Below are 14,850 nucleotides of genomic sequence, written 5' to 3' on the forward strand. Positions count from 1 at the left end.
AGAAACCTTCCACGTAATTAACAAGACAGAGGAGGGACACGGTCTTCCAGCATGTTCTTAAAGGTCTCGTTCAACCAAGCCTAGGGCCTCCCCTGTGAGCCCAGACCTGGGATAGTTCCCAAGGGCCCGGGTCACAGGCAGGACCCTTGACCCAGCTGACTAGCCAGGCTCTGGGGCAGGACCATCTGGGTTCTTTGAGCGGTGGCCCAGAAAGGCAAAGAGGTGATGAAGGTACAAGGGGCTGTCCCCTCCCCTCAACCCTGTGGCTTTTGAGGCCATATCAGACTTTTCTCCTGGCCACAGCCTTGATGGGGGTGGTCCCCCCCAACAGCTCACACCAACTCAACCCCCTGGATGTTCATCGCTTCTTGGTCATGATGCTGCCAGCGTGTGGGCCTCACCAGCTTCTTTGCAGGGCTGGGCATCCCCTCTCCCTCCCTGGCCCAGGGCTCAGGGCCTAGGGGGCTCAGCCTGCTCTTCCCTGCCCCCATCACCAACTCCTGCTTCTCTGGCTACTTCCCTAGGGTCTCACACACATCTCCTGCCTGTTGGCTCTTCTTGGGTTTCAAGGACCTCCTGATCAGGAAGTATGGATCCCAGGGTCTGCTGAGCCCCAAGGCATGGAGTGAAGGGGAAAGACAGGTGTGCTCTTATAAGGGGCTGCCACAAGTAGAACCACAGTGGGGGTGGGGGTGGGCGGGGCTTGGCCACAACCCTTGGCATGTGAGATCTTAGTTTCCTGGCCAGGGATCAAATCCACGTCCCCTGCACTGGAAACTCGGAGTCTTAACCACCGCACCACCAGGGAAGTCCCAGAACTGCAGATTTTAACTGCATACACACACAGCCACCCACTGGCATCACTGGCCACCCTCTCCAGTGGATCTGATGTGGGTGTCGTTACTGCCACCCTGTCCTCCAGTGGATCTGGTGAGGGAGTAGTCCCTGTAGCCACCTCTCCCATGAGTACCCACCCGTCTAGGTTCTCTCAGAATCAGAGCAGAGGTCCCTACAGCCCAGGATGCTACGTTCTTTTTGGAAGTCTCCGGTAAAAAGAGAAGAGACTCCTTCCTGCCCTCAAGTCCAGGCGGTCCTGCAGGTCACACCCTCACCTGCCCAGGGATTCTGTACCACTTCCCTGGGATCACCAGGCCTGTTATTCACCACCACCCCCCCAGATGTCTTGAGAGTCTGACTGGGCCCTCAGACTGAGGCCCGCAGCCCTGGGGCTGGCATTCAGTACAAAGCAGACACCCTGGGAAGCCCTGAGTGGGCCTAGCTCATGTGGTATGTGCATTTCTTCATCCTCTAGGCCGATCCCATAGGAAGTCTGGGCAAATTCCCACCGACCTCCTCTTGGGAAACTCCTGTCAAAATATAATTTTCAAATACGTTAAAAAATGACTCAGACAAATATAGCATGAACATGTAACAAAGATTTATTACACTTTAAGGAGAAAATGAGTGTTGAGCAAATCTGGTTCACAGACTATTTTGAGAAGCTGGGAAAAGTTAGAATAAGATGGTGATATTAGATACAAAACTGGTGGATGAAGTTTTGTCCTGTATGGGATGGAAACCTGCAAGTTCATAAGTAACTTCAGTGTCTGGGCTCTAATTGAATAATAAATATCAAAGTCAAACACGGGTTCATTCCCCAAGATTAGGGATTGCCAGATTTTTCCTCCAAAGGCCCGGGCATGCAGGTTTTGGTCACAGTTATTCTTGTAGCACAAAAGCAGCAAGAGGCACTGAGGAAACCAGTGGGGATGGTATATTCCAGTAAAACAGTCACAACCTAAAAGACTCTTGGCCCAGAGAGTCAGGTTGGTGTGGGCCTCTGAAGTGAAAGTCGCTCAGTTGTGTCTGACTCTTCAGGACCCCATCCATGGAATTCTCCAGGCCAGAATACTGGAATAGGTAGCCTTTCCTTTCTCCAGGGGATCTCCCCAACTCAGGGGTCGAGCCCAGGTCTCCCGCATTGCGGCTGCATTCTTTACCAGCTGAGCCACAAGGGCCTCTAGCATATGACATTTTCTCACTGCAGGTCTCAAGCTCAAGTAGGAAATAGTCCTTCCCAGGAAGTGGTGAGGGAAGCTCCAGATTTCCCTGGGGGCTCCACAGCTGTGGTCCAGACCTGAAGAAGCAGCTAGGGAGCTGTTGCAGCTCCAGTGGCTAATCTGAGACTCTGGCCCCTGCTGCTTTGACTGCTCAGATAGGACTTTTATTCTAAGCTGTAGTCTGCAAAGTATCAACCAACCAGAACCGATTCACACCCTTATCCTCTTGAGTTCCTCTCACAACTGTGTTGACTCAAAACAAAAATACACAACCCAGAAGTTGGAAGTTATGTTTTTTTTTTTTTTTTTGCTGCCCCACATGGCTTGTAGGATCCTAGTTCCCCAATTGGGGATTGAATTGGGCCTCAGCAGTGACAGTGCTGAGTCCTGACCACTGGATAGCCATGGAATTCCCGAGTGAGTTGTTTTATTGGGGATCCTACTGAGGACAATAGCCTGGGAGACAGCCTTTCAGATCGCTGTGAGGAACTGTTCCAAAGAGGTAAGATAGGAGCCAGGATATATAGGAGCTTTTTTGTTTGTTTGTTTTGCTGAAAAACAGAACACATGTAGTCGAGTATCAAAAGATCACTCCTAATCACAAAAGACAGACACTCAAGGATTTCAGTGCTTTTCTTGGGAAAATGCAAGAATGCAGGCTCACTGAAATGATTTCTACATATGCATCCTAACAATCTGGGGCCAGCATCCGGTTTTTCTCCATCCTGAACTCCCCTCCGGGCGCACTGTCAGGGGCTGGTAACTGGAGAGTGGGCAGCCGTTCTTTGTTCACTGAAATGGCAGACATTTTTTTTTTTTGTCCCCACCTGTTTACACCTGCTTCCTCCCCAGCCCTCCCTCCTCTAACAAGAAACTCACTAGGCTATAAGCCCACCTGGAAAGTCAGTTGACAACCCGGCCAGGGGTCTTGTAGCCCTTCGCGTGGGCACGGGGATTGTCTTCATACACAACAGTCTAGCCCAGGGGAAGTTTCTTCCGTCTCTTCGGGTCACATCTGCCCACCACCACAAGGCTTCCTTCTCCATTCAGGAGCCTGTTGCTGTGTACTCCAAGGGCACATTTTCAAAGAGGGATAAAGGGACAAAGAGAGCAGAGGGAAATACACCGCTGGCTTCCCGCTTGGCTTAGACAAGGATGTCTGAGAACTGAAAGAGTACCCCTCAGCGTTCCCACCGAGCGCAAAGGCGCGCCAGGGCCCGCCGGGGCCCGCCGGTGAGCGGAGAGGCGCTTCTAGACTCGCGCATGCGCAGAGCCACCAGCCCCCCACCCTTGGCGGCTTCTCACGCCTGCGCAGGATCCTCCAGACCGATAGGGGGCAACGAGCCGATCCTCACACGGGGTTGGCACTGCCGGCATAATCCGGAAGCAGCCGCTAACCCGGAAGTGGTTGCTTGGTAGTGCCCTGTAGGCGGTGGTGGCTGCTGCAGCGGTTTAGGTGGCCGCGACGCTAGGATGAACGCCCCTCCCGCCTTCGAGTCGTTCTTGCTCTTCGAGGGCGAGAAGAAGTAAGTGGAACCAACCTGGGTGAGAGACAGGGGGAGGGTCGCGGGCCCTTGACCGTCTGCTCCCGCAGATTCTGGGGCTTCTCTGCCCGTCCTCTGCCGGGAGGCAGAAGCAAGTTTTGCTTGAGCGTCTAGTCGCTGAGTGCTCCACACCCGTGTCTGCCAAACTTAAGACATTCCTGGGCGGTGGTGAGCCGCCCCATTTTGTAGATGAAGAAACCGAGGCTCAGAAAGGTTAAGTAACTCCCCCAAGCGCACAGAAATTAGCCGATCTGTATTCGAACCCAGGGTTTCTGGCTCCAGAGTCTTCCCACCCGGCACCGTTATCCTCTTTGCTGCATACAGAGGACAGTCTGATGGCTGTCAGGCTCACACCGGATCTTCATTCGCCGGTGTAAAATCTTCAGTGACTCCTCATTGTCTGCTGGTGAAGGAAAGTGCAGTCCAGTGCTCAGATAGCCTGCCTGAGGATCCCCCACTTAAGAACTCTGTGTCTTTGGACAAGTGACTTAATCTGCCTGAGAACCACTTTCCTCATCTAAGAAATGGGTTTATTAGTGTATTAAATCACAGGATTTTCTCTTGGGGAGGATAAATTAGGTAATTTATGTGGAGTGCTTAGTCTAGGATTCAGCACAAAGAAGACCTTTTTTTGCTTTGTTTTGTTTTTTTTTTTTTCCTCCACGCTGCGATGGCACGGGGAATCTTTCCCAACCAGGGATGAAACCCGCACCCCCTGCAGTGGAAGCGCGGTCTCTTGACCACTGGACTGCCAGCAAAGTCCCCCCAAAAGACCATCTTAAATGCTGTCTTTTCTTTCTCTTAACTGCCTGGTCTTAACTGCAAGGCTCTGCAGTCTAGCCCGTAGCCCCTTGCCAGCCACTTCAGTCTTTAGTCGGATAACTGAGCCAACACAGAAATGGCTTGAGAGCAGTGGTTCTCAACCTGGGGGGCCACTTTGTCCCGCCAGGGGACTTTGGCAGTGTCTGCAAACTTTTCTGGTTTCTAGTGGGTAAAGGCCAGGGCTACTGCTAATACCCTACAGTGTACCAGACAGCCCCCTACAAAAAAAATTTCTGGCCTAAAATATCAGTGGTGCCAAAGTTGAGAAGCTCTGCTCGAGAAGAAGGGATAATTCAGAGAAGGTGAGGATCCCACAGTACCAGGTGTGGCTGGGTTTGGGCTTCTCTGAGTCAGAGAGGTTTGTATGGAATGAAGAGATGGGGAAGGGCTCTCAGGAGGAGGTAGGGCCTAAGCTTGCCTTGGAGGACAGAGTTTAGGCTCCAGGGATGAAACCCCCCCCCCCCGGCCCCCAATCTGTTGCCTCTGCCTCTTCCTAGGATCACCATTAACAAGGACACCAAAGTACCCAATGCCTGTTTGTTCACCATCAACAAGGAGGACCACACACTAGGAAACATCATTAAATCGTAAGTTCCAAGTCAGTGGCTTTTGGGGGTTGTGTTTTTTAAAGTATTTATTTACTTGGCTGCACCGGGTTTTGCGCCCCCTACATCGGGAGTGTGGCGTCTTAGCCACGGGATGACGAGAGAAGTCCTGGGAGTTACGTTTGATAGGCTTTTTGAGAGGCCAAGCATCAAGTTCCAGAAGACATTCTCGAGGCTCTCTGAGCTCCAGAAAGTCCTGGGAGCTGGCTGTGGGAATTCACAGATCCCAGTACCTTTTCTTCCAAATGACGGTGCCCCCACATCTGGTCTTGCAGCCCTTTCTCTGTGTTGGCTCAGTTATCCGACTAAAGAAAGTAAATGCACAGTGAGCCACAGAACAGAAGGCCCGCTTGAGGCTCTGTGCTCACGAGACGCCGTCAGGGTTGTCCGCCCTGTCACAAACAGTGACATCAGTGACACCTGGCATTCCAAGATGTACGTGCCAGCGATTGTCAGTAGAATAAGGGAAGGAGGTGGGAGAGGGACTCCGTGGTCATCCGGTGTCCTGGTGGTTACCTGACGCCTGGTATTTGCACCAGCAAAGTCCTGGCCCGGTAGGTGGCCAGCAGTGGGATTGCCACTCTGGCCCAGGAACTTGTCCTCTCGCTGCTGAGAAATGCTGTCAGTGAAGCCAGGCCTTTCCCAGGTGTGCATGTTTGAGGCCGCAGGCAGGAGGAGCCTGTTTTTCTCCTGGTGTGAGTTAGGGGGCGGGGTTGCCCATCTTCTGTCTGGATGACTCCCGCCCAGCACCATGCCAGGGGTGCACCCAGGCTGTCTCTGGTGTCCTGCTGCGGCCCCCTGCCCGTGTGAGCCCAGTGTCCCCTCCTATGCCAGGCCCCACCCCTCCCTCGGTGTGCACACTCTATCAAACATTTATTTTTGGCTGTGCTGGGTCTTCATTGCTGTGCAGGCTACTCTCTAGGTGCGGTATGAGGGCTTCTCATTGGAGTGGCTTCTCTTGCTCAGGACACAAGCAGCCCCGGCTTCAGTGGCTGCGGCACGTGGGCTTGGTCGTTGCGGCTCCCGGGCTCTGAGCACTGGCTCCATAGTTGCAGCACACGGGCTTAGTCACCTGCCAAGTTGCATGTGTTGTCTTCCTGATCCAGGGGTCGAATCCTTGTCTCTGGCGTTGGCAGGCAGATTCTTTACTGCTGAGCCACCCGGGGAGCCCCCCAGTGCTCACGCTTGACAGAGCCACGCAGGAGGAAGCCTCCTGGTGCCCAGGGCACAGGCTTCACTCCCCACAACCTCATGGAGCGGGACCCCGTGTGTGTGGACGCAGCTGCCAGCCTGCGTTGCCCGGAGGATTTCCATTTCTGTTTCATTAAGTGCTCAGAGCCTAGAGCCTTCTCCACCTGCTGCCTTTATTTACTCTGCCAGATGCTGTTTGGGGGCTGGGAATGGGTTTTTTTTTTTCTGGTTTACTGGACGCTGGCTGGATTTTTCCTGCTTTGGGAGGTTTCTCTGGGGCTTTTGCAGGCTCCCTGACATCCCCTGAGGGAAGAGGTGGTGGGAAACCCTGTTCAGTGGGAAGGGTCGTTGACCCTTGTGCCTGTAGGGGTGTGTGTGGGAGGAGTCCCTACTGGCTGTGTTGTCTTTGGGTGTCTGTTTAACTCAAGATTTTTGTGGGGGCTGGGGTGAGGGTGTGTGACCACAACACAGACTCTTAACGGTCAGGAGTAGCTGCGTGTGCTTTCAGGCCACAAGCCAACAGGGAGACCTTTGATTAGAAGGCTACAAAGGGGTCAGAGCCCCAAGTGCACTCGGCTCAGCACCCTGCCCCCCTCACCATGCCCGTCCATGTCTCAGGCAGCTCCTCAAGGACCCACAGGTGCTGTTTGCTGGCTACAAAGTCCCGCACCCCTTGGAGCACAAGATCATCATCCGGGTGCAGACGACGCCAGACTACAGCCCCCAGGAGGCCTTCACCAACGCCATCACTGACCTCATCAGCGAGCTGTCCCTACTGGAAGAGCGCTTCCGGGTGAGGCCCACTCTGGGAGGGGCAGGGGGCGGTCCCCGCAGACACCAGCCTGTACGCCCTCACCCAGGACGGCCCCCAGGGGGTGGCCTCTGACTTACTGGGCGGGGCGGGGCAGGGAGTGATGACCAAGCAGGGACGTCCGCCACAGCCGAGTGTGGACTGAGGGGTTACGGAGCTGAGGCCTGGACCCTGCGCTCTGCATCCGGGGGTGGGACCTCCCCTGGTGCCCTGGGTCTCCCTGTGGGAGCACGGGGCCCCCTGCTTGGGGCTGGCCCTCCAAGCCTCTTCCTGGTGGTGCCGGCCCCCTGTGGTCCGTCTGTCCAGGGTGCAGCTCACTGTACCCTGGGGGTTCCATCATCAAGAAGCCCAAATGGGTGTGGCCACACTTGTTTATTCAGGGGTCTTCAAAGTCTAGGCATAATTGAGAGTGGGAAAGAGCCACGGCTTCCGGAGCCACCAGGAGGCACCTCTGTCCCCTGACTCCCTCCTGCCCCAGGCAACAGGACCTGGGCTGTGGAGGAATGATGGCATGGGTGGGCTGGCTCCAGGGTCTCTGGGGCACCTGCCCAGCACCCGGAATGTTTGAGGCCCCAGCTTGCTGCTTCTGTTAGCTCACGGCTGCACTCTGGGGAGGGGCACAGTGGCGGTTTCCTGGTGGCCCTTGGTCAGGGAGGCTGGGGCTGAGTCTTCAACATCCTTGCTCCCTGACAGGTGGCCATCAAAGACAAGCAGGAGGGCATCGAGTAGCTGGCTGCCCCGGGCCCTTCTCCAGGTGGACGAGAGCACTTCCGCCAGCTGTGGGCCTCCTCATAGGGTCCACTGAGCTCCCCCCCAGCCCCCAGACACTAATGTGTCCTGTACATAGAGAGTTGGTTTTATTTTCCTAATAAAGCATGACCAGAAACAACCCAGCTGTGGGCTGAGCAGAGATGACCTCACAGCTAAAGGACCGTCAGTTCAGTGGAGGTAGAGGACCTGTTCCGACGCCACTTGGGGGCCTTGTTTCAGAGTGGACTGGCCCACAGACCCAATCTCTGTCTTGAGAAGGTGGCAGGAGCTAACTCATTCTAGCAAACCCTGGGAACCTGGGGCTGCCAGGCACTGTCTCAAGCAGAAGGGAACTGAAAACCCGTGTGCTTCCAGGAGTCTGCTCTGGAAGCCTTGGCAGCAGGGCTGGCCAGCCTCACTCAGTGCAGGGATGGGACCCACAGAGAGCTCTCCCCAAGCTTCTATTACAAAGTAGCGTTTAATTAAAAAAAAACAACAACACAGACAGAAAGATCCCATTACTACCCCCAAAGCTGAATAAGTTAAGTTGTGTCCCTGGTGCCCCGTGGCGGAGGCAGGCCTGTGTGCTCAGGGCTCGCCCCTTCTCCAGATGGCGACGATGTTGGAGTCGGTCAGCGCCGTGAGGTAGGTAAAGGTGGGGTTGGCCACCACCGTGTTTACCATCGTCTTGGTCACCGTCTGGCCCAACGCCTGGGGCTGGGGCCACTTAAGGATCTGGGTGGAAGAGAGGGGGCTGAGCAGCTGCTTCCTGAGCAGGGCCCCTGGGCGGCGCTGGCCCCCTGCGTGCCTACCTGCGTGGGGGCCTGCGGGGCGGCCTGCGGTGGGGAGCGCTGCGCCAGGAGGGGCCTGACGTCATAGATCCACACGCTGCCCTGCTCGTCCCCGCAGAGCACAAGCCCCTTGTCTGTCAGGACAGGGATGGAGACTTAGGTGGGACAGAACTTGGGGGGCGGCCGGGGGTGGGGAAGGAGGGGGGACCACTCACCAGGACACGTGCTAAGGGAGAAGTAGGCCAGGATGGTGGGCGACCACTGCAGCCGAGCCAGGACCACCACCGCCACCGTGGGCTGGCTGCCCCGGCCCTGCCACGTCTGGCTCCAGCTCCACAGGCAGATGGTGCCCAGGCTACTCCCCTTGGAGGCTGATAGGAGAAGGAAGAGCTATGCCTGTTGCGGGGGGGCCCTCTCCAGACACTTCCTGGTCCATGCTGAGGGCCCCCTCAGAAACCCTGGGACCTAAACCCCCGCCCACAGAGAAGTCAGCCCAGAAGGCCTGGCCAGCGGGGTCCCAAGAAGCCAGACTGTCCCTGGAGCTGGGCTCACTCACCCACGACATCCTCGTTCACGAATGCCAGCCCGTCCACTCTCTGTCCGGATGCCTCGGAGCCCTCGGAGAAGACGAACTCCACTTCACACACCCTGTGGGGCAGCGGAAGATGCTGGTTAGCCCGGAAGGCTGCAGGAAGTGTCACACATCAAAGCTGGGTGCTCCTTCAGATCCCTGCCGGGCACTTCCTCAGGACCCCTGGTCCATCCAAGCCCTGAAGGCGGAGCCAGCAGGTTGGGGTGGGGTGGGGTGGGGTTTGGCCAGGAAGGGCTCGGAAGCCAGGCTGTGCCTCGGGCTGAGTGAGGTGAGCAGCTCGCCGGCCAGGGCAGGGGTTTGCTCTGACCCCGAGGGCAGTGTGCAGAGTGGCGGCTGAGCGCGCGGAGTCACACTGCTTGGAGAGGGTCCCAGCAGAGTCTGAGATCCACAAGGCAGCCAAGTACCCACCCCAAGAGGCAGACGCGTCTGAGGTGTGGGGAAGGCATCACAGGACTTGGGGAGGAGGCGGACGCGGGTGGGCAGGGAGGGAGGAGGCAGGGGGTCGCCAACACCTGGCTGGACCATTGCCCAGTGGCAGTTGGTCTGTGCTGAGATGTTGCTCTAGTTTGCCCCTGCCACTTGCCCTCAAATTCTCCCCAGGCTATTCCCTGTACTTAGGTTAAAATTCAATACCTCACCAGGGACCACAGGGCCAGTGTCCCCTGGCCCAGCCACCTCGCCCCTGCCTTCCCTCCAGTTTCCCAAGCTGTGGCCAGACGTCCCTTGTCAGCCAGCTCTCTGCCCTTTGCACTTCCCTCTGTGTGAAGACCCTCTGCCCACCTGACCCTTGGGATCCATGAAGAGCATAGGTCTGAGGACCTGTCCATCTGCCACTGGTCACCTCAGAGTCCCCTGAGCCTCCCTGCTCCTCTCGGAGCACCTTATTCGTCGCTGACATCAATCACACCTTGTGTGATTTTAATGCCTGTCTCCTTCACCAGGCTCTGGGACCCTCGAGGGCAGGGCTTCCCTCCCGAGCACTGCCTCAGCTCTCCCAGGGTCCAGGAGCCACAAGCCTCAAGCTGGCCTTCCCGGGGCCTCGTCCCAGCCCAGACCCCATCCCTCTTGCCCTCCACTAGTCCTGAGGTGTGAGTCACTGTCCCCACTTTGCAGATGAGGAAATCATGCTGGAGAAGGGAAGGTCCCATAGCTGGCGAGTGGCAGGACCCGGGCAATGATAAGGTGATCACAGCCTGGGGTGCTGGGAAGTGTGATCTTTCCTCTAGAGATGAGCAGGAGGTGTGGACACCCCAGCTCTGCAAAGAGGGCCCTGGAAACTGCCTCTGCGCTGCCCAGGGTGGGGGGCATAGTGCAGGCCCTACCCCTGGCAGGTATGCTGGGGGTCAGACCCTTGGACCTGCAGCTGCTCAGCTCTGAGGATGGGCTTTCGAGGCATCCCCTGCCCGTGCTCACCTCCTTTTCTGGGGCTGGTCCAGCCGCACATCCCAGCAGCAGCAGCCACCCTCGCAGCCGGCCAGCAGGTAGGTGTCCGGGCAGGGGGCAACAGGGCAGAGGCGCAGTGGGGTGGAGGTGGTATCCAGTGTGAGCAGGTGGCTGCCAGCAGATGAGAGGCGGGAGGGCGTGAGGCCGCAGACTCTGGTGCGCCCACCCCCTGTCCCGGGCTGTCCTGCCTCGCAGTGTCACCTGGCCTGGAATTCGTAGTCCTGGTTGGGTGTCCCGATGTCCCAGAGGATGATGCGCTTGTCGTAGGAGGCCGCTGGCGAGGGGATGGGAAGGAGACAGATGGCTCTGAGAAGGCCCCGCTGTCTCCTGCAGGCTGCATCCCAGGTGGAGACCAGGCTCCCAAGGCCAGCCCCTCCAAGGCAGGGAGGGAGGGAGGGCCACAGCTGGGAGACAGGACTCCCAGGGCCCCATCCTTATCCTGCTCGAACCTAACGTGCCCCACACCAGGCAGCTACAGCTCAGATACCACCTCACCACACCCAGAGGGCTGGGGTACCCACCCAGATGGCAGACACTGCCCTGGCTCTGAGAAACCTCCAAGGCTGCAAGGCAGGTTGGGGGAACAAGACAGAATCCGAAGCCAGGTCAGGTGTCCCTGAAGCCTCGTGCTTCCTACCGCAGTCTGAGCTGACCTTGGCAGCTGATGTGAGGCCCACCCTGGGGAGAAGCCGAGGTGCCAGGCTGCAGGACACAGGTACTAGGGGAACCCTGGGGGTGTGGGAGGAGGGTCTTACTGAAGAGGTGGGTTTCGTGGGTGGGGCTGAAGCAGAGGGTGGCAATGGCCTTCTTGTGGCCCCGGATGAGCCCGCAGCAGAAGCCGGCCTGCACGTGCAGCAGCCGGACCAGCCCACGCAGGCCTGCAGCCGCCAGCACATTCCAGCGCTTCTTGTGGCCGGTCTGTGTGACCACCGTCAGGGTGGTCCAGGCCACGGAGAAGAACTCCTGGGGCGGGGAGAGGAGCAATCACCGAGGGGCAGAGCTACCTGGGAACCCCAGTCCAGCACCAAAGACAAAGGCCACCTGGTGAGCAGGTAGCCGAGTCTGGCCCGTCAACCTCAACACTCCTGCCCCCAGGAGCCAAGGCTCTGCCCACCTCGCAGGAGCCAGGTGCTGGCACTCACCTCGCCAGGCACCTTGTACTTGTGTAGTACAATGCCCGTCTGGCAGTCGATCACACACACGGCCTCCCCACCACACGTGGCCACGGTCTGCGACGTGGCCCCTGCCTGCCCTGTTTGGGAGGTCAGTCTGGTGAAAACGTTTCCAGCTGTCCGCAGCAGTCACTCCTCCTGACCTGGATGACACTTTAAGCTCTCTGTCCCTCCCTGCTCCCTACCCTTCCAGGTAGCCCCTGCAGGTGGCATTCCCAGGGCCCCTGCCCCCGAAGTGTGTACCCTCATCCCAGGCCGGCTCGAAGGCGCAGGCCCAGAGCTGCGTTCTCAGGTCGCTGGGGCTGTTGTTCTTGCTGTGGCACTGCAGGAAGTGCAGGGGCTCCAGCTGCAGGAGAGGGGTGAGGGGAGAGGGTGGTCGCGGCGGCCCGGCCCTCTCTCCTGCCTCGCACTCCCTGCCGCCGCGCAGGGCTCACCTGGCTGCTCTCAGAGCCCACAGGGCTGCCCTCCACCGGCGCCAACGGGGAGGTGCACACCCGCTTCTGGGGCGAGAGGCTGAGTGGGGTGTCACCTGGCCGCCTCAAGGCCACAGGCCTCGCCTGTGGAGGAGGGGGTGGGCCAGGCTGAGGCGTCGTGACCAGGCGCCCATCTGCCCAGGGCTTGCCTCCTCCCTCTCACAGACGCAACTTCACCCTCCTGGGGTATGGGAGGCAAGGGGTACCAGGGTCAGAGGGAACCCACTCTAGCACAGGAGACCATCTCCTGGGCATATCTCAAGGTCCCCTGCTTCCCTAATGCCTCTTGAGGCAGGAAGGGCCAAGGCAGGCCCAAGGAGCCTGGGAGCCCCACGGAACCACTCACCCTGGGCTCCTGGGTAGCTGTGGCTTTGTGGGGCCCCTCTGGCATGTCTGCCTCACGCGCGTGGGTTCCACCAGAGGCCACCAACTCCTCAGAGATCATCCGCACCTGGGTGGGAGCAGGCCGTCAGGAAGCCGGGCACGGTCCCGGGGCCTCCAGCCCCTCCCAGACAGCCAGTCAGAGCTGGGGAAGGGTCTTTCCAGCCCCCAGGGCCACCTTCCCTGACCTGCCCTACTCCCCACTCACCCTGGGCTCCTGGGTAGCTGTGGCTTTGTGGGGCCCCTCTGGCATGTCTGCCTCACGCGCGTGGGTTCCACCAGAGGCCACCAACTCCTCAGAGATCATCCGCACCTGGGTGGGAGCAGGCCGTCAGGAAGCCGGGCACGGTCCCGGGGCCTCCAGCCCCTCCCAGACAGCCAGTCAGAGCTGGGGAAGGGTCTTTCCAGCCCCCAGGGCCACCTTCCCTGACCTGCCCTACTCCCCACGTCCTCTCGTGGCCAGCGACCTCCAGGGCGGCTCGGGCTGTGGAAGCCAGGGAGGAAGCAGCTGGGAGGGCATACCCGCCACTGGGTGAATTCGCTGAGCGACACGGGCCCGTAGCGGACATTCCTGACAGCTGACTTCACAAAGTTGGCCTGGGCCTTTGCCTGCTCCTCTGGGCTCAGTGCAGCCATGAACTTCCTCCAGTGAGTTGCGACCTGGTACAAGAGGGACCAGGTTCAGGCTCAGGCCAGCCCAGCTCTCCTGGACCTTCTGTGGCGCCTGTCTCTAGAGATCAGAGGCGTCGCTCTCATCGCCTCCGGGAAGCCTCCAGGAACCACAGTCTTCTCGGCTGCATGCTGCACAAACCCAAGCGAGCCATAGGGAGAAACAGTCCCTGAAGGGAAAAGCTGGCCCAGTGTAGTGTCACCATGAAAACGTCTCAACGTCCCCTGCCTGCACAAGAACAAGAGGCCAAGCTCAGAGCCCTGGGTCAGGGTAGGGTCTCAGGGCCGCTGTAGCCCCTCTCGGAGTTCTCCAAATACCCCATTCTGTCACTCACTCCTCAAGGCTCCCGAGCACCAAGGACTCCTCCCGGTTCCTCACCCTGGTGGTCAGCTCCCGATTCAGGTTCTCTGCCTTAGAGCGAGTGGTGGAAACATCCTTGCCGTTGAACTTACGGAGCTCGGGCAGGAGGAAGGTGATTTTCAGGCTGTCACTGACCTGGAGGATGAGGGAAGAGCGGCTCAGGGTTGCACCCAGTCTGTGGCTAAGCCCCAGCCCATCGAGTGCCTGGGGTTGCTGCGGGCACCCACTTACTGTCAGGAAGGGGTTGCCCTCCAGGCTGAGCTCCTCCAGCTGCGGGAACTGGCAGAGGGGGGTGACGTCGCTCAGCTGGTTGTTGGCACAATGGAGGACATGCAAGTGGGGCAGACCCAGGTCAGCAGGCAGCGTTTCCAGTTGGTTGTCGGAGAGGTCCAGCTCTTGCAGCTGCTTCAAGCGACCCAGGAGATTGAGGTCCAAGTCCTCCGAGAGCAGATTCAGCCCTGACAGGCTGGGGAGAGGCGCAGACAGGACCAGCTCATGGGGCAGGCCCACCGACTTGCCACCCCACACCCATGTCAGCCCAGGCACCTCAGATGGCTTTTCTCTTGATATTTCTTGTTGTCTGTGCAGCTGATCCCCAACATCGCCTCCATTTATAACTACTTTAGAACTTGAGGCAGCTGGCTATCTATCTCCAAGAGGCTTTTTCCTGATCCTCTGGGGGGGGCTCTCTGAGCTCCCCTGTAACTCTCTCAACAGGTTGCTCCATATTCTTTCTACAAGACTGTTTCCCTAGCAGCCCAGGCCCTCTTCTGGGGCAACGCTGCCCCAGAACCACCACCCCCACAGCCCCGACCCATCTCATAACGAGAGGACGGCGTTTCGCCCGAGTGTTTAAAGGCTCGGGGTGATAACGGGGCCGCGAAGGGAGAGAGAAAGGATCCCAGGCTTTTTTCTGATTGCCCACCGACCCAGGCCCCGGTGGCGGACAGTGTGGCCCCGGCCCTTACTCCAAGCTCCGGATCTTCCCCAGCCGGTCGCTCTTGGGTCGCCCCCGTTGGAACAGCAGCCGCGTCGAGAGGGGGGCCATGGCGAGGAGGCGCGGTCCGCGTGTGCCCGGGCCGCAGCACGGGAATCCGACGCTGGCGCCAGCGATTGCCTCAGCCCAGGAGGTGGCGCCGCGCGAATCCGTCCGCGGCGGCGACCACCGGAAGGAAGCGTGCCCAC

The 14,850-nt window shown here is 58.7% G+C and overlaps 2 protein-coding genes and 1 long non-coding RNA gene across 6 annotated transcripts; 1 reads left to right on the plus strand and 2 right to left on the minus strand.

Annotated features, from left to right (window-relative positions):
• Nucleotides 1–1,416: 1,416 nt before the first annotated feature.
• On the minus strand, nt 1,417–3,338 carry LOC121817828 (uncharacterized). Its single transcript, XR_006057879.2, has 2 exons — nt 2,956–3,338; nt 1,417–2,852 (listed from the first exon to the last, which is right to left on the minus strand). It is a non-coding gene; the product is annotated as an uncharacterized LOC121817828 (long non-coding RNA).
• Nucleotides 3,339–3,477: 139 nt separating this feature from the next.
• Nucleotides 3,478–7,922, plus strand: POLR2J (RNA polymerase II subunit J). 2 transcript variants are annotated; one of them, XM_004020982.4, is made up of 4 exons: nt 3,478–3,586; nt 4,924–5,013; nt 6,841–7,015; nt 7,727–7,922. In XM_004020982.4, the coding sequence occupies exons 1-4, from the start codon at nt 3,534–3,536 to the stop codon at nt 7,760–7,762; spliced, it is 354 nt and encodes a 117-aa protein (XP_004021031.1). In that variant the 5' UTR covers nt 3,478–3,533; the 3' UTR covers nt 7,763–7,922. The 2 variants fall into 2 exon arrangements, with proteins under 2 accessions (XP_004021031.1, XP_060261604.1); XM_060405621.1 differs by having other exon boundaries at nt 6,841–7,922.
• Nucleotides 7,923–8,242: 320 nt separating this feature from the next.
• LRWD1 (leucine rich repeats and WD repeat domain containing 1) lies at nt 8,243–14,813 on the minus strand. Of its 3 annotated transcripts, XM_042240029.1 has the most exons (16): nt 14,634–14,813; nt 13,897–14,131; nt 13,684–13,800; nt 13,158–13,295; nt 12,844–12,948; nt 12,601–12,705; nt 12,216–12,338; nt 12,025–12,127; nt 11,752–11,861; nt 11,365–11,572; nt 10,811–10,883; nt 10,580–10,720; nt 9,131–9,222; nt 8,790–8,945; nt 8,596–8,708; nt 8,243–8,518 (listed from the first exon to the last, which is right to left on the minus strand). In XM_042240029.1, exons 1-16 carry the CDS (start codon nt 14,711–14,713, stop codon nt 8,372–8,374), a joined length of 2,046 nt encoding a protein of 681 aa, XP_042095963.1. In that variant the 5' UTR covers nt 14,714–14,813; the 3' UTR covers nt 8,243–8,371. The 3 variants fall into 3 exon arrangements, with proteins under 3 accessions (XP_042095963.1, XP_042095964.1, XP_042095967.1); XM_042240030.1 differs by lacking the exon at nt 12,216–12,338; XM_042240033.2 differs by lacking the exons at nt 13,897–14,131; nt 14,634–14,813 and having other exon boundaries at nt 13,640–13,753.
• Between the last annotated feature and the right edge of the window lie 37 nt (nt 14,814–14,850).

Source organism: Ovis aries, chromosome 24 (genome assembly GCF_016772045.2).
Source record: "Ovis aries strain OAR_USU_Benz2616 breed Rambouillet chromosome 24, ARS-UI_Ramb_v3.0, whole genome shotgun sequence".
Taxonomy (NCBI): Eukaryota; Metazoa; Chordata; class Mammalia; order Artiodactyla; family Bovidae; genus Ovis; species Ovis aries.